At 60.4% G+C, this 19,932-nt stretch overlaps 2 protein-coding genes across 5 annotated transcripts in view; one reads left to right on the top strand and one right to left on the bottom strand.

Annotated features, from left to right (window-relative positions):
• ARHGEF18 (Rho/Rac guanine nucleotide exchange factor 18) overlaps positions 1-9,782 on the top strand; it is a 60,833-nt gene extending 51,051 nt beyond the window's left edge. For 2 of the 4 annotated variants that reach the window (XM_082379824.1, XM_082379821.1), the window contains 9 exons: positions 2,463-2,645; positions 3,693-3,830; positions 4,238-4,362; positions 5,118-5,174; positions 5,265-5,315; positions 5,424-5,903; positions 6,288-6,621; positions 7,399-7,515; positions 7,602-9,782. In XM_082379824.1, the coding sequence (XP_082235950.1) occupies positions 2,463-2,645; positions 3,693-3,830; positions 4,238-4,362; positions 5,118-5,174; positions 5,265-5,315; positions 5,424-5,903; positions 6,288-6,621; positions 7,399-7,515; positions 7,602-7,756 (1,640 nt within the window). In that variant the 3' untranslated portion in view covers positions 7,757-9,782. The remainder of the gene's footprint in view (positions 1-2,462; positions 2,646-3,692; positions 3,831-4,237; positions 4,363-5,117; positions 5,175-5,264; positions 5,316-5,423; positions 5,904-6,287; positions 6,622-7,398; positions 7,516-7,601) is intronic. The other 2 variants (XM_082379822.1, XM_082379823.1) reach the window with 2 other exon arrangements.
• A 2,014-nt stretch (positions 9,783-11,796) lies between these two features.
• On the bottom strand, positions 11,797-19,662 carry PEX11G (peroxisomal biogenesis factor 11 gamma). The gene is made up of 5 exons (XM_082379844.1): positions 19,555-19,662; positions 18,006-18,194; positions 15,437-15,615; positions 12,977-13,039; positions 11,797-12,363 (listed from the first exon to the last, which is right to left on the bottom strand). Exons 1-5 carry the CDS (start codon positions 19,612-19,614, stop codon positions 12,132-12,134), a joined length of 723 nt encoding a protein of 240 aa, XP_082235970.1. The 5' UTR covers positions 19,615-19,662; the 3' UTR covers positions 11,797-12,131.
• Between the last annotated feature and the right edge of the window lie 270 nt (positions 19,663-19,932).

Below are 19,932 nucleotides of genomic sequence, written 5' to 3'. Positions count from 1 at the left end.
AACTTTTGCTTGTCTGTAAAGGTTTTAATTTCTCCCTCGAATCTGAATGAGATCCTTGTTGGGTAGAGTAATCTTGGTTGTAGGTTTTTCCCTTTCATCACTTTAAATATGTCCTGCCACTCCCTTCTGGCTTGCAGAGTTTCTGCTGAAAGATCAGCTGTTAACCTTATGGGGATTCCCTTGTATGTTATTTGTTGCTTTTCCCTTGCTGCTTTTAATATTTTTTCTTTGTGTTTAATTTTTGATAGTTTGATTAATATGTGTCTTGGCATGTTTCTCCTTGGATTTATCCTGTATGGGACTCTCTGTGCTTCCTGGACTTGATTGACTATTTCCTTTCCCATGTTAGGGAAGTTTTGAACTATAATCTCTTCAAATATTTTCTCAATCCCTTTTTTTCTCTTCTTCTTCTGGGACCCCTATAATTCGAATGTTGCTGTGTTTAATGTTGTCCCAGAGGTCTCTGAGACTGTCCTCAATTCTTTTCATTCTTTTCTGTTTATTCTGCTCTGCAGTAGTTATTTCCACTATTTTATCTTCCAGGTCACTTATCCGTTCTTCTGCCTCAGTTATTCTGCTACTGAATCCTTCTAGAGAATTTTTAATTTCATTTATTGTGTTGTTGATCATTGTTTGTTTGCTCTTTAGTCCTTCTAGGTCCTTCTTAAACTTTTGTTGTATTTTCTCCATTCTGTTTCCAAGATTTTGGATCATTTCTACTATCATTACTCTGAATTCTTTTTCAGATAGACTGCCTATTTCCTCTTCATTTGTTTGGGCTGGTGGGTTTTTACCTTGCTCCTTCATCTGTTGTGTGTTTCTCTGTCTTCTCCTTTTGCTTAACTTAACTGTGTTTGGGGTCTTCTCTTCACAGGCTGCAGGTTCGTAGTTCCCGTTGTTTTTGGTGTCTGCCCCCAGTGGGTGAGGTTGGTTCACTGGCTTGTGTAGGCTTCCTGGTGGAGGGGACTGGTGCCTACCTGTGTTCTGGTGGGTGGGGCTGGATCTTGTCTTTCTGGTGGGTGGGGCCGCATCTGTTGGTGTGTGTTGGGGTGTCTGTCAACTTAGTATGATTTTTGAACAGCCTCGCTGCTAATGGGTGGGGCTGTGTTCCTGTCTTGCTAGTTGTTTGGCATGGGGCATCCAGCACTAGAGCTTGCTGGCCATTGGGTGGAGCTGGGTCTTAGCGTTGAGACGGAAATCTCTGGGAGAGCTCTCGCCAATTGATATTACGTAGGGCCGGGAGGTCTCTGGTGGACCAATGTCCTGAACTCGGCTCTCCCACCTCGGAGGCTCAGGCCTGACACCAGGCTGGAGCACCAAGATCCTGTCAGCCACACGGCAAATAGTGGTAGAAGGCCAACATCTAGAAAGTAGGGGCCCATCCACTCAGCCTCAGGGCTGTTCCAACGTTGTCAGGGCTCCGCCATTCCCTCGGGGCTGGTGCACCTCCTCTCCAGTGTGTCCCGTTCTAACTCTTATTTCTGCCGGAGGGTAATAAAATACATGCCCTGCACAGATGCATCTCCATGGATACCACAGAATCATACAGGAACGTCTCCTCATCACCCATTCCTGACAAGAGTCTTAGTGAATTCGAAATAGATGTTTCCTTCACCAAGATCTTCTTTATTATCTTGGACCAAAAGCCAATCTCATCCTTCACACTGGACCATCAGGGACACTCCCATCAAAGTCAGGAGCGAGGCAGGGCCCCCCACCCCCCCCACTCTCACCATTAGTATCTTCCTCCTGGACGTTCCAGCCAGGGTAATAAAGGAAGAAGCGGAAGTAAGAGATCACGATTGGTAGGGAGGTGGCAGAATTATTTTTTGCAGGTGACATGATTATCTGCCTAGGAAATCTTGTAGAATCAACTGGAAAACTATTTGAAATGTAAGAGAGCTCAATAATTTAGCTGAACGGGATGTGTATATTTATACTAGCAATCACCAGTGAGAAAGTCTAATAAAATAAGTCGTAGTCATGGCAGCAAAAAAAAAAGGTATAGGGACCTCCCTGGTGGTCCAGTGGTTAAGACTCCATGCTTCCATTGCAGGGGGCCCAGGTTCAACCCCTGGTCAGGGAACTAAGATCCCGCATGCCTTGTGGTGCGGCCAAAAAAAAAAAAGTATAAAACCCAGAGACTTGTAAGCAGATTAGAAAACTAAGTCTTATAAGGCTCTGAATTTGTCCCAAACTAATAAAAATCAGCCCGTTATGGTCCTCCCCCATGCCCCCACCGTGTTTGATTTTTATAATTGAGGGAAACAAGCTGGAGACAGGGCCACGCCCTTGCCTGCTTGTCGGGAATGTTGGACGAAGGGAGAGGTCCAGCCCCGGACAGGGCGTGGGTCAGCAGGCTTCCCAGAGGCCCGCCTGGCCCTGTGAGGCATCCTTACACCGGCTCCTGGGGGGAACCACCCCAGAGGAGGCCGACCGCCACGCCCATCGCCACTTTGCAGAGCGGCTTAACATTAAAGACCAGCAGATCGCCCAGAGCCTCAGCGAGAAGCAGCACATCTACCTGGCGATGGCTGAGATGAGCGGCCTCGAGGACCTCGCCCCGGCTCGCCTCCTCTTCCGGGGAGGGGACGCCCCCGAGAACCTGCAGGGGGAGCTGATTCTCAAGTCGGCCATGAGTGAGAGTAAGTGGCCTCCAGCCCTCGCTGAGCGCCGGCCCGCCCTCCCTGTGCTGCCTGGTGGGCTCCCGGGAGACCCCAGGCTGGGCACACAGCCCCGTGGGGCCCACAGGCCGCCCTGTCCGGGCACGATTCTGTCTGCCTCTGTTCTGCTTAGAGCTGGAAGGTCCTTGGACCCAGTCGGGTGCAGACCCCTCGCTGCAGATTTAAAGTACCATCTCCTCTTCACTCAACAAACACTCCCGGGGCTGGACCCGGGGGTCTCAAATTGGCTGAGACGGTTCCTCTTTTCTGATGAGTGGGTCACTGATGCTGTCCCCAGAAAAATACACACACACACATTTGGTGGGTCGTTTCAGGGGCTCCTGGCCGCACAGCCACGGGAGGGCGCTGGCCCGTAAGAGGCCTGCTTCCGGGAGCTGACAGGGTCCTTGCAGAGCTCCTAGAAACTTCCACGCAGCTGCTGAGCCCCATGCTAGGCCAGGGCGTGTCCTCCTGCCGCGCAGTCACTGTTGTTTGAGCGGCAGGCGACACAGAATTTTCCATCGCAGTGGAAAGGCCAGAGGGGCCCCGCGGGGACTGCGCTCCTGCCCGGCCTCGCTCCCTCCGGCCGTGCCTCCCACGCCTCCAGTCACCACTGTTCTTGGGCTCCCGAGACCCTCTCATGTCCTGTGCCTCGGCCTGGAGTAGTCTCCCCACCTCCTCACCTGGCCAAAGCCCGTCTGTCCTCGAGCACCTTGTGTGACCAGCCCTGCCCCCCCCAAGGCCACCTCCCGTGGCCCCTGACCTCCTGTATGACCGTCAGCACACAGGCAGTGGCCACACCGAGTTCCCTCCTAGACCCAGCGCAGCCCCAGGCCCAGGGACCGGAGCGCCCCGAGGTCCGGCCTCGTGTAGATACAGATTGGCACATCCTGGGTGCAGTAGGGGGTGCACAGAGTCAGAGGGGGTGACCGACACCCTGCGAGGCCGTGGCCCGGGTCCCTGCACCCTGCTCTGATGCCCACGGCAGGGCCGCAGGGTGACTCGGTTCCCCTCCATCTCCTTCCGCAGTCGAGGACATCCAGAGCCTGATCTGCAGGCGGCTGGGCAGCGCCAACGGCCAGGTGGATGACGGGGGCGGCTCCTCGGCCCCAGCTCGGAGGGTGGAGGCCTCCGGGGGCTACGACAGCGCCAGCAGCCCCGGCAAGAGTGAGTGGCGCCACCTCCTCTCGGGGCTGGGGCTTCTCGGGACCTCGGGAGGTCGGCGGGTACAGGAGGATGTGCAGTTTCTTAAAACGTTCCCTTCACAAAGCATCCTTGGCAAAGCCCAGACGTTTACTGTTCAGCATCTCTGCTGCTGATTCCCCTCAACCTTCTATAAACTCTCCGGGGTCAGGGTTCTGGAACTTTCCAGGGGTTGTGAGTCACGTTCTGACAGCAGCACCCAGGCCAGTTCCTGCTGCTGGTCTCTGCGCCCCAGATGCCGCCCTTTCTGCCCAGGTCGGAAGGCAGCAGCCCGGCCACGATTCCTACCCAGGATGGGGGCAGGGTGGGGAACAGGGCATGCAGACCCCTCGGGACCCGCGGCATCTCACGCGCCTGGCTTGGGGTTTCAGATGGCAGTTTTCAGAAGAACGTCTGCAGCAGCAACCCCAGCCTCCGAGACTGGCAGGGCCCCGCGGGCAGCCCGGACTCGAGGCTCGGTGACACCCCGGGGGCCTCCGAGGAAGCACCGCAAGCGGTACGCTGCCTCCTTGGGATGTTCCCGAGCTCCACACACAGTCGGCCCCAGTGCTTTCAGTTGTCGTCAGTGAGGGTGAACAGCCTGTGCTTGGCTTGTCTGGTTTTTCCGTCTCAGGGCAAATAGCAGCGTCGTCCCGGTTGACGGTGACTAATAGTCAATGTGCAGATTGACGTGTGGCCAGGTGAACCTCCTGGTTCCTCCTGCAGGCCCTGGCAAGGGCGGGGCGGGAGGCAGGGGAGGGGCGGGCTCAGGGCGGCGGCCTCAGCAACAGGTGAGAGCCACCATGCGGGGACCACGAGCTTTCAGTCTGCACGGGTGTCCTCCCCCGTCCCCCCCCCGATGCCAAGGTCACTGGCTGTTCCCTCCTCTTTGACTCAGAAGGCCCACCCTTGCCAAGTGCTGGGGTCAGAGTTGGAGGCCGGCTGCCTCTGGCCACCTCTGAGCCTCTGAGGTCTGAGGCCTGGGCTCTTCCGACAACCACCCCCTCCCACCCCACCCCCGGGGCCAGGCTCAGAGCTTCCCACACGGCGGGCCCAGCCCGCCCGCCCGCCGCCCGCCGCCCTCGCGCCTCCCGGAGGCCACCCTGCACCCACCCTGCGCCCTCGTTTTCCAGACACCAAGGCTGGCACAAGACAGACGAGCAGGCAGGGGCCTGTCCCGTGCTAAGGGGATGCCTTAGCGATACTGCGGGTCCCGCTCGAGTTGGATTGGCCCTTAGAAGCTCTCTGTGCTGTGATGCCGTGTTTCCACAGGCGGAGGCACCAGGTGCTGAGCCCAGCCCCCGGCTGCCTGCCCTCCTGGAGTCGGAGGTAAGCGCGGGCTTGTGCGTCCCCCCGGGGCCGGCACGCACGCCCGGCGGGGCTTCCTGCAGAGCGCCAACGTCCCTCTCCCTCTCTCAGCAGCTCGTCCGGCGGATCCAGACACTGTCCCAGCTGCTCCTCAGCCTCCAGGTACGCGGCTTGCGGGGAGCGTGGCAGGCCGCACGTGCCCTTCTCCGGGTTGGGGGGAGGCTGGGCTCTTCCTCAAGCCGGCCGCTCACCGGCCCTCCCTTCCCCCAGGCGGTCATCGCCCAGCAGGACAGCTACGTGGAGACGCAGAGGGCGGCCATCCAGGAGCGCGAGAAGCAGTTCCGGCTGCAGTCGACGCGCGGGAACCTGCTGCTGGAGCAGGAGCGGCAGCGCAACTTCGAGAAGCAGCGGGAGGAGCTGGCGGGCGTGCAGAAGCTGCAGGGCCAGCTGCGGCTAGAGCAGCAGCGCTGGGAGTGCGAGCGGGGGCGCCAGCGCCAGGAGCTGGACGTGGCCGCGGCGCGGCTGCGGCAGCGCGAGAGCGAGTCGCTGCGGGTGCAGGAGCAGCTGAGCCAGGAGCGCGAGGAGCTGGAGCGCCAGCGCCAGGCCTACCAGCACGACCTGGAGCGGCTGCGCGAAGCCCAGCGCGCCGTGGAGCGGGAGCGCGAGCGGCTGGAGCTGCTGCGCAGAGTGAAGAAGCAGAGCACGGTGCCCGGGGCGGCCGGGGCGCTGCCGCCCGAGGTGCTTGCAGAGGTGAGCGCTGGCGGTGCGTCCTGGGCCCGTGCGGGCGCGGGCACGTCTGTGAGTTGTGAGTGCGTGAGCACATGCGTGGGTGTGTATGTCTCTGTTTTCGGGACAGGCGGTAAATGGCAGCTCCGTCGGGCCAGCGTCAGCCTCTGCCCAGATCTGACCCTCCCAGCTAAGAAGCTTCCGTTAAGCCACCCCTGGCCCGGGAGCTGGGCGGGCAGGCAGGCCAGGTCCATCCATCTCCAAAAACCCCGCCCCACCCGGGAGCCGGCAGAGTGCGGGCGAGGCTGGCCCGCGGCGCCATGCAAATCTGCGGGGCGCGGCTCCTTGGCGGGACACGGAAGGGCTTCCCGCAGGAACCACCGTTGGTGTCTTCTGTCGCTCTTTCAGGCCCAGCCCCCCAGCCACACTCCCAGCTTCAACGGGGAAGGGCTGGAAGGGCCCGCGGCCCTGGCTAAAGCGCCAGGGCCCCGGGTGAGCTTGTTGCTGTCTGGTGCCGGGCCTGAGTACGCAGAGCGCCCCGAGGTGACCCGCAGGGACAGCGCCCTGGCTGAGGGTCGGCCAGCCAAGAGCGACGTGCCCATCCAGCTGCTCAGCGCCACTAACCAGATCCAGAGGCAGGCGGCCGTGCAGCAGCAGATCCCCACCAAGCTGGCCGCCTCCACCAAGGGCGGCAAGGACAAGGGCGGCAAGAGCCGGGGCTCCCACCGCTCGGAGAGCTCAGGTGAGTCGGGGCCTCCTGGCAGCCCCTTCCCTACCTTGCCCAGGGCCCGCCTGGCCCCTCGCCTCTGGAGGGGGCATCGGGAGGAAACCCCAAGGCACAGCTGGTGATGCAGCTGAGGCTGCCCCCTCCCCCCACCCCCCATGTGGAGGTCTTTCATCTCAAAGAGCAAAAAAATGGAAACATCAAACCTCAGCTCCTGTTCCCGCCTTGGCCCTCAAACTGGGATCAGGGACAAGGGAACGTGCTGGTGATTCAGAAACGAGCCTTGGAAACCTTTGCGCAGTTAGTCGCCCGGGGCGGGAAGTCGGGCAGGAAGTTGCGCAGTGATCTACGCTCCCTATCCGCCACCGAGCCCCGCCCTGCGCTGGCCCAGGTGCTGCCAGCTCTGCTGGTGGCCTCGCTCCACCGACGGCACACTCAGCCCTTGCACCAGAGCACCCTGCAGCCAGTGGTCCCCGGTAGGGCAGGCCCAGGGGGAGCGTCCCTGGGACATTCCCGGGGCGCACGGCCTGTGTCCCAGGACCACAGCAGGGTCACAGGGCCTCTCGTCCAAAGGTTAAATGACTGCAGGGCCTTCTGTGGTCGGGCAGGGGTGTCTGCCCTGGGTTTTGTCACTGAATTTGGGGCCTAATGTCTGAGTGGGGTCTCTCCCTGGGAACGGGCGCTGGGGAAAGTGTGGGCGAGAAGTGGGATGAGGCCCTGGCCCGGGTCCGCAGAGCGCTCCTGTGCCTGGAGCGAGGCCGAGCGCCCCAGCCGGCACCTTCCTCCCGCTTCCAGCCTCATTTGACCTGAAGCAGCCACTGCTTCTCAACAAGTTCATGGGCAAAGAGGAGAACGCCTCTCGGAGCCGCCGCTCGCTGAGTCCCGTCCTGCGCAGCTCCACACCCCCCCCAGGTGAGCCGGCCCGCACCCCACCCCCACTCCCTGGCACCCACGGTGCCTGGCAGCTGGTGACACCCACCACCCCCTCTCTCTTCCAGACTCCTGCCTCCCAGCCTCGACCCTGGTCCCGGCTGATGTCCCCAATGAGTACTTCACCTTCAAGGCCTGGGGGGCATCCTCCCCACCCGTGGCCCTGTCCTCCACACCACTCGACAAGGAAGAAGCCAGCAAGGAAGATGTCATCTTCTTCTAGGGGGCGTGGCTCGGGGTACAGACCCCTCCCTGTGCCGCCACCGTCCGTGCTCTCTGGGGACGCGCCCCCCGGCCCTCTCCCATTCCCAAGTAGGCCTCTGCCAACCACCACCAGGCCGGGGCAGCGCTGGCCTGCCATCTTGAGGCTCTCTGTAGGATTAGCAGTGGTGCCTGGGCAACTTTTAAACCTATTTTTTCTAACACAAAAAGGAAAGTTTTTAACGGAAGGTTGAACCAAAGCTAACCCATGGAGCTGTCATCGTAGCGCCCCGTTTGGGTAGAGAGACCAACTCCAGGCTGTGTTTCCAAGGTAGTGACCAACTGTGGTGGTTCCACCTAGAGCATGATAACAGGCCAGACCCCGGCCTGAGGAGATGCTGGCCCAGGCTGGGCTCCATGGCCACCAGGAGACCCTGGAGCGAGTCATGATGGCACCAGAAGGGGCCCAGTGGTGTTGGCTCTGTCCACAGAATCAGGCAGAATTGACTTCCATGAGTGGGTTCATGGTGAACCTCCAGGCCAAGACATGAGCCCAGCCAGGGGTGGCACACAGCTCTCCTGGGACAGGGCCACAGGGCTGGGCAGCCAGAGAGGTTGGCTGATGGCTTGCCTGGCGGGTCCTACAGGTGCAGAAACTCGTCCTTAAAGGGGCTGACCTGGAAGGGACTGACCGTAGCTCATTTTAATCTGGTGGAGGTTTTTAAAACCTGCTCCTGTCAAACTCGGTGCTTTCCCAAGGCGCCTCACCAAGGCAGCGTGGTTCTGTGGCCCTCTCGAATACCAGGCGCCCAGGAAGCCAAGTCCAGAGCTTCAGCCAGGGCTGGCACACACCTTAGGGTCCCAGCCCCGGGTGGAGGGTCCTCCATCCCCATGAGATGGGCCAGTTGTTCCAGGGCTGCCAGGGGGTAGTCCCTATAGGGCTGGTGTCCCGAGCCGATGGGCAGATGCTGGGACAAAGGGCAGTGGGGCGGAACGCTGGAGGGACCCATGTGGCCTGGGTGGTGACAGTTGCCAGTGAGCGCACAGACGGCCGCCTCGCGGGCACCTCACATGCAGTGAGCTGTCGCAGCTTATCGTCAGCAAACACCCAGGAGGAGGGAGAGGGCCACCGGTCCAGCCTCGAGGCGAGGCTGTAGGTGTCGGGGATGGCGTCGCATGTCCATGAACAGTCCCAGGGTGGCAACTGGGTCAGACCCACGTTCCAGCTCTGGCCAAGTGCAGGCTTGGGTACCAGGCAGGGGGAGGAGGGGAACGACGGGGCATTCCAGCCTCTTCCTGCACCCCAGGCTCCCCAGTGGAACCCACAGCCCAGTACCTCCCGAAGCGTTGGCGGGAAGACTGAGTCCTGGCGGAACAGGAGCCCGGGCACCCGCGGCGAGGTGACACAGCCAGCAGTGACAAGGAACTGACAGTGGTTCCGGACCTCTCCCAAGCTGTTTCCTGCCCCTCTGGGGACCTCCCCCACCTCGCCCTTGCCCGAGGGCCTGCGGCACCAGCGAGCAGCAAAGAGCAGCGGCCTCCCTGCCCCGGGACACGTCCAGGTCATCTGCGCCACGTCTGTAATCAGTGTTTGTGTTTTGTACTGAGACGCATCAGAGCACTTTAGAAAAGTTGACTTTTAAGTTCCTGTCCTGTTGTGAAGAGGACATTGCTGGGCCGCGAGCCCCACCCACAGATCCGCTGTGACCCTCCCAGAGGATTCCTCGGGCGATCAGCAGCTCGAGGCCACGTGGATATCAGCCGAGGAGATTTCCTGGTGGTGCCAGCAGCGGGGCAGCACCGTGGGCACATCTCACCAGGACCCCGAGGTCACTCCTGGGTAGAGCTCAGTCTTATTTGTAAAGTTAGGGGTCGAGCAGATGTTCCTATTTCTGTGGGATCTGTGCACGTTCATCGTGACCATGACCTTAGTCCACCCGACAGTTACTTTTACAATGATGGCAGCATTTCCTCACTGTGATATATGTCGGAACCGCCCTAGAACTTAAGACCTGATTCTAGCAATAAATGTGTCTGAGATAAGCTGACCGGAGTGGCGGTTCTTCGGAGTTTTGTTTTAGGATCACCTGCGCAAAGGTTGGTGCTGCAGTGTGCTTTCGGGGCGGGGGGCGGGGAGGAGGGGAGCCTCGGGCCCTCTGCTGCACTAGGAGGCCTGCACACCAGGCCCAGGGCCTGCCTGCCAACCAGACTGTGGTGCCCTGTCCCTCCCATGTGGGCCCAGGACACCACGGCAGTGCCCGCCGCCGCTGTCACCTCTCCGGCTGGGCGCACTGCTCCCCCCGCCCCGAGGCTGGGGCGGGGAATGTAGGGAGGCGGGGACACCTCCCAGGCGAGTGACAGCACCTTACCCCCCGCTGGGCAGCAGCTCAGACCAGGGGTTGCATGGACTGCCCACAGCGCCCAGGCCAGGTAGCCCGCTCTGTTCCCGCTGAGGAAGCCCCGGACAGTGACTCCATCTGGACAAAGTTGGAGGCAGTGCCAGTGCCAAGGTGGCTACGGCGGCCCCCCGGGGGAGCGCTGACGAAGCCAGGGTGCGGAGAATGCCGCCAGGTCCTCCCGCCCTGGCCGGTCCCCTCCCACTTAGGCCGCCCCTGTGGTCCTGGGGTGTCAGCCTCCTCGACAAGGTGGGGCCCCTCAGCCTCCCTGCTCCCTGACGGAGCGTGCGCCCCCCGAGTCCTGCATGACAGCTGGAGATCCGCCGGGGCCCGGTCCCCTGGAATTGTCTTGCTTCACCCCAACCTGCAGCTGAGCTGCCAGCCCAGGGAAGGGCACGGGGCAGGGGGTGTGGCCACACAACAGTTGCAGCCGGTTCCTCCTCACCAGCCCACCCAGCTGTGCCTGAGGCCCTGCAGCTGCGTCCCAGCCCCGCTGCCCAGGCCCGGGGTACGCCAGCCTCCTGGGGCACCTGTGACCTGCCGTGTTACACATCCAGGTGTTCACGTGATCCCCTGACAAACACGCTGCCTTCCAGGTGTTAACTCACTGAGTCTCCTGACAAGCAGGTGCTGCTCCGACCCCCACCCTAATGTCGCTGCTGCCCCTGGGTGCTGGGAAGGCCAAGCGTGCCCCCCTTTACCAGAGGGAAGAGGGACCCCCTCCCTCCTCTTTCCCCCTCCCTCCTCTTTCCCCCTCCCTCCTCTTCCCCCTCCCTCCTCTTCCCCCCTCCCTCCTCTTCCCCCCTCCCCTAGCCCAGAAGGAGCCCCCCCTCATTGGATGGGGCAGTGGCTCCAGCCAGGGTCCAGGTGGGGTCCCTGCACCCACCCCAGCTCTTCCCAGCCACGTACCTTCTTTGTAAAAGAACAAAATGTGGTTGAAAGCACATGAGGCCTTAGGGACTATAAACACGGCCAGTTCATTGGCTCTTCCCGGTGCTTCTGAGTTGTGAGGGAGAGCGCCATTCCCTCCGCTTTCCCGCCGGGACTCAGAGGTGGAGGGTCACAGGCAAGAGCGAGGGGCAGATGTGGGCCGCCCACCACCCACCGAGGCCACATGCGTGTGGCCTCTCAAACGTCAGACTGGAAAACAAGCTCGTCCTGTCCTGCCTGCCATGCTCTCCACGAGCTGGGAGACAGGAGCCTCGGGCGTCTCCGGAGATGCTCAGACCAGCCCTGAACGGACAACGGCAGCTCTGGGTCCGAGCGGTGGCTGTGCGATGCTTCGGCCATGACAGGCACCCCGCGATGCCCAGGAGCACGAGGCCCGGGCACAGCCTGGTGGAGGCAGCATCCACGGCCGGCCGGGGTGCCCGAGCCCGCGGGGAGGGAGGACCGCCCTCCATGGCTGAGGGCCACTCAGGGTCGGCGGGCTGCGCTTGGCAGCGTCGGAGGGGACCACCGGCCGAGGATGCTCCAGAAGGCGGGCGGGGAAGTGTGGTTTCCCACTGCGGCTCCGGCCCGCGGGAGGCTGAACCCAGGCCCACGGGGGCACCTGCACACCCTCCCTAAAATAAGGCCCAGGGGCACCCCCGCCCGCCCGGGAGAGAGGGCGTGTGAGTGAGCGGACAGGGGGGACCGGGGCGTTAGGAATAAGCTCCCACACCTGGCCTGGCACCCGCACTGCCACCTTTAATTGATTCTCATTTCACTTTCTTCAGGCCCACCTGGCGCTCACCGTCCCAGCCCGGCTCCCCCGCTCGCCTTCTGGATACAGGACTCCGGCCTGCGGGTGCCTGTTCCACTGCACCGAGTCTCCGGGTCTACCCACTCCACCCACACACACCCGCCCCTCTGGGGGCTCGTGCCCCAGGCTGCTCTGCGCATCCTCTGGCCAAGCTCCCCACACCTGGCCTTGATCTGCTCAGTTAAAGACCTGGCCCCTCCCTGGCGATCGCTGCTCCGCGGGAAGGGCCGCCGTCAGGGTTCCGGCTCCCCGGTCTGTCAGGGGGCGGCGTAGGCCTGGCCGCCGGCCCCGACTGCCTGGTACATGCTGAGGAGCGAGGAGATGGTGCCCAGGAGGCCCACCAGGCACGGGGGGAAGCGGCCGGCCCACAGGATGCCCGGGGGCAGCCAGTGCACCGCGTTGGCCAGGTCAGCCAGGTTGCTCAGGAGGGTCAGCGCCTCCGACCGGATCTGGGCCTCCACGGCCCTCCGCTTGCCCTGGGGCAGCCGGCTGTGGGAGCAGAGGGGGGTGGCGCTCAGGGAAGGCCCGGGCGCCCCCCACCCACCCGCACGGGCAGGGCAAGGAGTGCTGGGGAGGGAGGAGGACTGGCCGGGCTGCGTCCAGGTCACACTCGCCAGAGGGAGCCCACAGCGGGAGCGACAGTCTCAGGTCCACACCTCCGACCTCCTGAACCCTGGAGCTGGGCAGGGGGGTGGGCAGCTTCTGGGCCTGTGCTGGGCGTGGCCCTACCCCGTGTTCTCTCCCAGGATGAGACAGTGACTGACCTTGGTCCTCAGCAAACGGACTCCATCTCCCATCATCCTCCCTGATGGGGGCACGGCCGTGAAGGCTCAGCCCTGGAGTCCTGGCTCCGCCACTTCCTGCCTAGGGGGCCTCCAGCTAGCCTCAGTTTCCCCATCTGTAAAAGTGCTACATCCACCCGGAGGCAGCAGCGAGGCCCCTCGGCGTGGCACACATCATGCCCCCCCAACAACGGGGCCTGCACAGGGCAGGGCTGATCGCTGGTGACTGAGCACCTCCCTGGCCTGGGGAGACCCTCTGGGGGACCCAGCCTGCAGGAAGAAGTCAGCCTGTCTGCTGGGCGAAACCCCGGACGTCGCACCTGGTGAAGGCTGCCAGGGGGCTCCTCAGCCTCTGTCTCAGCTTCAGGACCATCCACAGGGACCTGCAACACCACAGAGGACGGGGTTGGGGAAGCCGGGTGGGGTGCGCAGGGGCCTGAGGGGAGGCTCCCCGCCTGCCGCGGTGGCCACAGGTTCCCTGTAAAGTTTGCCAGCCTCGCCAGTGGGTGGCTCCATCTGTCCCGCGCCCTTCTGGAGCCCCAGAAGTTCCTGGGGACTCATCCCTAAGGCAGGCCCCCCACCCATTTGGGCTGCAGGTTCCGGAGCATCCGGTGCTTCTGACCTGGCCAGTCAGGCTCCAGCCCAGCCCCTGTGAACCACTGGCCCCAGGACCACAGCTCAAAAGAACACTGTGCCACGTGCAGGGGTGATGGCCCAGCCGGGAAGCCACCCCTCTGTGGATGAGGACACCGAGGCTGGCCCACAGCTCGCCTGGGAAAGCTGTTCCCCTCCCTGCGCCTTGGCTGGCTCACCAGGGAAATGGGGTCCAGGTGGGTGCCAGGCCTGTCCCCTCCCCACACATACACACACCCTGGACACTGGCCAGACCTGTGTGAGGTGAAACTAGATGACCTTCTGGGCCCCGAGGGCTGGCGCCTGCAGACTGAGGCGGCGGCCATCAGACGGGCATCCTCTAGTGCTCCCTGGGGACTCGGGGGGCCCTTGTGGTGTCCAATCAGGCTGCTCTGCGCAGCCCTTGCACCCTGCAGCCTGGGCTGTGGGGCGTGCCGGGACGTGAATGTGCCGAGTCCCACCAGTTGGAAGGCTGACCTCAGCCAGACTTCCTGACTCAGAGGTCCGTCCAGGGCCTGATCACATCTTCCCAGCCACTGTGTACCCATCCAGGTGACATGTCCCCTAAGGGGAGGGGACAGAGGGCAGCACCTGCAGTGAGGTCAGCGGCTCTGCATCAGAGCCACCAGGGGGGACTCAGGCAACATGATGCTTCCTGGGCCCCCAGACCTGAAGAATCAGGACCTCTGGGAGCCTGGGCCAGGCACCTACATTTCAACAACCTCCCACATGACTCTCCGGCACCCTGGGGTCTTAGGAACCCCTGGTCATGATGAGCACCCACTAAATGCTTCCCAAGCCCCACACCCTTGCTCACATCACATACAGAGAAATGAGGGGAAAACCAGAAGCTCTAAAAATGAATGGAATAACAGGCAGAGCGTATTCATCCTAAAAATGGGATTTTTAGGGCAGTGAAAATATTCTGTATGATACTTCACTGGTGGATACATGTCATTATACGTTTGTCCAAACTCATAGAACGGGCAACACAGGGAGTGAACCCTGATGTAAACCATGGACGCGCGGTGATTATGCTGTGCCAGCGTCGGTTCATCGATTGTAACAAATGTCATGCTCTGGTGCCGTGTGGACGGTAGGGGAGACTGTGTGTGTGTAGGGGGTACGTATATGGGAACACTACTTTCGGCTCGGTTTTGCCGTGAACCTAAAACTGCCCCCAAGAAAAAGACTATTAAAAAAAATTAAGGGAACCAAGGCAGCCCCTTAAGCAGGAACGGGAAGTCTCTTGGGGCCGGAGGTCACAAGGCAGCCTGAGGAGACACTGCAGCCTCAGAGCAGCCAGAGCCCAGCCCAGGCAGCCCAATCACGCGGGGAAGGCCATGCCCAGAGAGACGGGCCAGCTCCACGACAGCCACTGTGGCTGCGAGGGGAGCTGACATCAGAAAGGAGCCGCAGGCTTCCCTGGTGGCGCAGTGGTTAAGAATCCGCCTGCCAATGCAGGGGGCACAGGTTCGATCCCTGGCCCGGGAAGATCCCACATGCCGCAGAGCAACTAAGCCTGTGCACCACAACTACTGAGCCTGCGCTCTAGAGCCCGCGAGCCACAACTACTGAAGCCCGCGAGCCACAACTACGGAAGCCCGCGTGCCTAGAGCCCGTGCTCTGCAACAAGAGAAGCCACCGCAATGAGAAGCCCGCGCACTGCAACAAAGAGTAGCCCCCGCTCGCCGCAACTAGAGAAAGCCCGTACGCAGCAACAAAGACCCAACGCAGCCAAAAATAATAAATAAATAAATAAGTAAAATTTTGAAAAATCAGAAAACAAAAAACAGATGGAGGACGGGGCCACGAGCCGAGGGATGCAGGCAGCCTCTAGAAGCTGGAAAAGGCCAGGAGACAGGTTCCCCCCTGGAGCCTCCAGAAAGGAACTCAGCCCTGCCCACACCTTGATTTTAGCCCAGTGAGACCCATTTTGGACTGCCGACCTCCAGAACTGTTAAGATGATCAATGTGTGTTGCTTAAAGCCGCCGAGCTTGTGGAAATCTGTTTCAGCAGCAATAGGGGGCGGATACAGTGAGGTGGTGAGGAGGCAAAGACCCCCGCGCCTCCAGCCTGTCTTCCCGTCCGCCTGGGGGTCTCAGGTGTTCCCTTGCGGCCCCCCGCGGGCGGCAGCGCTGCTCACCTAGCAATCCCCAGGAGCAGCGAGAGGCCCCAGAGGCCTGTGCTCAGCGTCCACCACGGCGCAGACTCCACGTGGAGGATTCTGGCGTCGGCAGCCCAGGCGACGTGCTCGCAGGGGTAGTAGAGCTGGTCAGCCAGGTTGCCCAGGACAGACACGCAGCGGACAAAGATGGCCTCCTCCTGCGGGACCGGGAGAGGTGGGGGAGATGGGCCTGGGATCAGACCTACTCACTGCCCATGTTAGGGGCCCGGGCCATGCCAGGTGGCAGTCACAGGGCAACGTCCAGGCCTGGCAGGCTGGCCTGTAGCTGGCACTGCAGGAGAAGAAAGGCCTGATTTCTCAGCAGTGTGGTCAACGTTGCCCAGCGGAGTGGCGGGTCTCAACTCAGCCGCTCAGTGGAATCCCCCAGGGAGTTTCAAAAATGCCACAACCAGCCCCCAGCCCCAGGGATTCTGCGTCACCAAGGCTGGGGTGGGCCCCAGCACGAGGAATTTTTTTTTAAGTCCCCGGGTGATTCCCGCGTAGGACAAGTTGGGACACCCTGCATCAGAGCCTTCCTAGTTCCTGTGCGTGGGTGTCTGGTACAGGACCCTGAGAGGGGAGCAGCGGAGGCAGCCCCACAGAGAACCCTGAGCAGGCAGACCGGGGGGGCCGGGTGGGCTGCCACACACCCGGTGCCCAGTTCCAGCAGGCACTACGCTGCAAGGCCTGGGTCACCTCCCCCAAAGCGGAAAGGGGTCACCACCCCTGCAAACAGGCAAACTGAGGCTCTTAGAGGAAGCTGCCAGCTGCCCCGTCTCATACAGGGATGGGCCTCAGGCTGCTGAGTTGCAAATCCCATGCCCCCCAACCCTGAGTCCTGAACCCCTGCCTGCACCCAGCGAGGCAGGGCCAGTCCAGGCTGCCGGAGCCTCTACCCTGGGCTCCACCCCTCAGGGTCCGGCCCCCTCAAGGCCTCCAAGCTGGTCGGGTCGCCAGCTAAGTCCTTCACTTCTCTACCTTTAACCTCGTCATCCTCACTGCCTGCCATACCCTCTGCCTCTTCTCTGTCTTCCCAGGAACCCCGCCCTCCCAGCCAAGGCCCCACCAATGCTCGCTGCCCGCCTCCTTCCTACTGGCCAGCTGCGATCCTGCCTCCCTCTGGGTTCTGAATCCCACTCCAGCTCCGCCATCCTGAGCCTTCTGGGGTGTTCTGGCACACTTCACCCCTCCGTGAGGACGGGGCCTCCCACCCCCACCCCAACGTGCTCATTCCGCTGGTGTTTCCTGAGAAGCAGCAAGGTCCGGGCCCTATGCTGGGGAGGAGATTCTCACCGGGGCGGGAGGTGGGAGCCGGGGGGGACCAACAAAAGAGGTTCTTGTTCTGGCCAAGGGACACAGGAGATGCAGGGAGCCCCCCACCCCTTGCCGGGGGACTCAGGGGAGTCCTCACAGAGGAGATGGGGGGATGCACGGGAAGCCGAAGAGATGGGTGTCAAAGCAGGAGGAAAGTCCAGGGAAACACTTGAGATTGGGGATGATCAGGCCACGGGCACTGGGGCAGAATGGGGGAGCATCTGAGTAAGCGGGTCAGAGAGGAGACCCCTGGAGAGCAGTGAGGAGGGGCAGGGCAGCCCAGGAAGGGGGCATGACTCAGCCAGGCTGGCCCAGGGCAGCTTCTCAGCCCATCCCCTGGGGAGGACAAGATCACACCACCATCCCGGCCGGATGAGGAACACTGCTCTAGACCCACTGGTGAAATAATGCGGTTCTGTTGTAACGGCAAGATGTAACTAATCTACATGTCCAACAGGGGATCAGTTAAATAAATCACCACCTGGCTATATATGTGTACTATGTGGCCATAACGAAGGAAGGAAGGAGCTTCTTTTGTTTTTTGTTTTTGTTTTTGGCTGCACCATGTGGCTTGCTAGGATCTCAGTTCCCCGACCAGGGATGGAACCTGGGCCCTCGGCAGTGAAAGCATGGAGTCCTAACCACTGGACCACCAGGGAATTCCTGGAAGGAGCTTCTTTTGGATTGATATGGAATGACCTCCAAGTTGTACTGTTACGTGAAAAAAGCAAGTGGCAGAAGAGTGTAAATGGCATGCAACTATTTATGTCAGCAATGTGTATTTGCCTGTGCAGGTGCAGGAGATCTCATAAAGGAAACACAAGAAGCTGACAACAGTGGCTGCCTCTGAAGAGGAAAATTGGCGGCCAGAGGGTCAGGAAGGAGAGAGACTTTTTAATTATGCAGTCTTTACGGATGTGCAAACGTATGAGCTAATTTTTTTAATTAAAATTGAAATGAGAACATCTGATTGTCTCCAAAAGAAGTAAAATTGGGGACTTCCCTGGCGGTCCAGTGGTCAAGACTCCACACTTCCAATGCAGGGGGCGCAGGTTCCATCCCTGGTCAGGGAGCTAAGATCCCACATGCTGTGCAATGTGGCCAAAAAAAAAAAAAAGTAAAATTGAAAAAAATAATAAACTGCCCACATGATTGCCTTTATAAAGACCAGTCCATAAGACATTGACTTCCCGGGGTCCACACCCCCTCCCTTCAGCCCAATGCGCCCTGTTACCTCTGCCCCCAGGCCGTACTGCTTAGTGTAGACAAACATGGCCACGTCATCAAAGAGTCGCAGGACGGTCCTGCAGTGGCTGAGTTGGGAGGACAGTGCCAGCAGGCGTGTCCCCACTTCTGACCTGGCAGGACATTGTTCCACCAGGACCCCGCCCACCAGCTGGCAGCAGTACCCCAGCGTTCGGATCTGTGGGAAACCAGAAGCAGTCAGCATGGCCCTGATGCAGAACTGAGTTGGATCACCCCTGACCTGGCCGTGGACCCCATAAGATCAAGTGGAAGGACGAGTCTCAATCAACAAACTTCCAGTAAAAGCCAAAAGTTGAAAAGGATACTTGTAGGTGGGATAAATGGAGACAAATGACATCACTGTCCAAAAGGCACTGGGAAACTAACAGAGTATTGGCTCATGTCACTGAATGGCACAGTCTTTGGAGACATATGTGATGGGGACAAGAAAAAGAAACCTCCATTTCCCACCTCCTGGATCCTCCTTTTCCCAGCAGGTAGGAGGGCTAGGTGGAAATGTATTGAATATATTTGCATCTACCTGGCTGTACCAAATTCTGTGGCTGGGCTGACTGGGAAGGTGACCAGGCCTCAACCCAGTGGACAAAAGGATAATTTGTTTTTATTACTTTAGTGAGAAGGAACCCGGTGGTGATTTGGGAATCAGTGGGTGATTTGGGGCACGGGGAACTGGGTCTGCATCACCACCCTTATATCTTTATTTCATCTGCTTTTCAGAAGTTGCTTTTTCCTGTTGTTGTATATATTATTTTTACTTGTAATTCCTTTTCAGCACCTTTGTAATGGCAAAAACGCTGCAATTTAAATGTCCAGCTCGGGGGCATTTGTTAAAACCTGAACACCCAATCATATGGGATTTGGTTGGAACCTGAATGCCCAGCTACTGGTACACTCCCTGGTACAACCTGAATGCCTACCTGTAAGAGACTGATTGGGACAAGCTCAGAGTCTGACCTCAGGGGCCTGGAAGGAACAATCTAAATACCCAACCAGAGGGGATGTGGTCAGACCCTAAACATCCAGCCATAGGGAAAGCCCTGCAAAATCTTAAATCCCCATACGAGATTGTTTGGGACAACTCAGGGACCAACTACAGTGGCCTAGTCCGATCCTACATGTCCAGACATGGATTTGTTTGGCATGGAAATGTCCAGCCAGGTTGAATTGGCCAGAACAACCTAAGTGCCCGACTACAGGGGATTTTTCAGGATCCAAATGTCCAGCCAGAGGGGACCCTGCAACATCCTAAATCCTCATACGATATTGTTTGGGACACACAACGCCCAGCTACAGTGATCCGGCCGGATCCCAATGTGCAAACGTGAGGATTTGGTTGGTCCTGTAAATGTCCAGTCACGATGGGGTGGCCGGAACAACCTACATGTCCACTACTCGGGGACAGGGCCTCTGCCCTGGGGGATCCTGAGTGACCCCGCTCCCTCTCTGGCCTCAGTGTCCGGGTCTCGGGGCTTTGGCCCGACTCCGAGACCTCTAGCCGCGCTCCACCCCAGCCTCACCAGGCGGTCGCGGCCCCTATAGGACTCCAGCGCCGACGCCAGACCGCTCAGGGCCACCATGGCGACTCCGCCGTGACGTCACCGCGACGTCAGCGCGCCGCGCCGGGGGGCGGGCCCGGCGCCAGGCTGCGCGCTCCCAGGAACGTTCTGCGCAGGCGCGGCCGCGACTGTTTGTCGGGGCCGTGACCCTTTGTCTGCTGCTGGGAGGGACGGAGTTTGCAGCCTTGCGCCAGCCACGTGTGCGCTCCCCAGGGCCTGTGCCCCCAGGTGGACCCTCGGAGTTAGCGACCCGTGTTTTCAAAGGTAACCAACTGCCCCCACACACACAAATATTCCAAGCAAAAGCACCAACCTGTTTGCCGTGGGCCAAGAAGGGAG

This window comes from Balaenoptera borealis (genome assembly GCF_965194805.1).
Source record: "Balaenoptera borealis genome assembly, chromosome: 2".
Taxonomy (NCBI): Eukaryota; Metazoa; Chordata; class Mammalia; order Artiodactyla; family Balaenopteridae; genus Balaenoptera; species Balaenoptera borealis.
The sequence above is the reverse complement of the archived record's forward strand: the minus strand, read 5'-3'. Positions and strand labels throughout refer to the sequence as shown.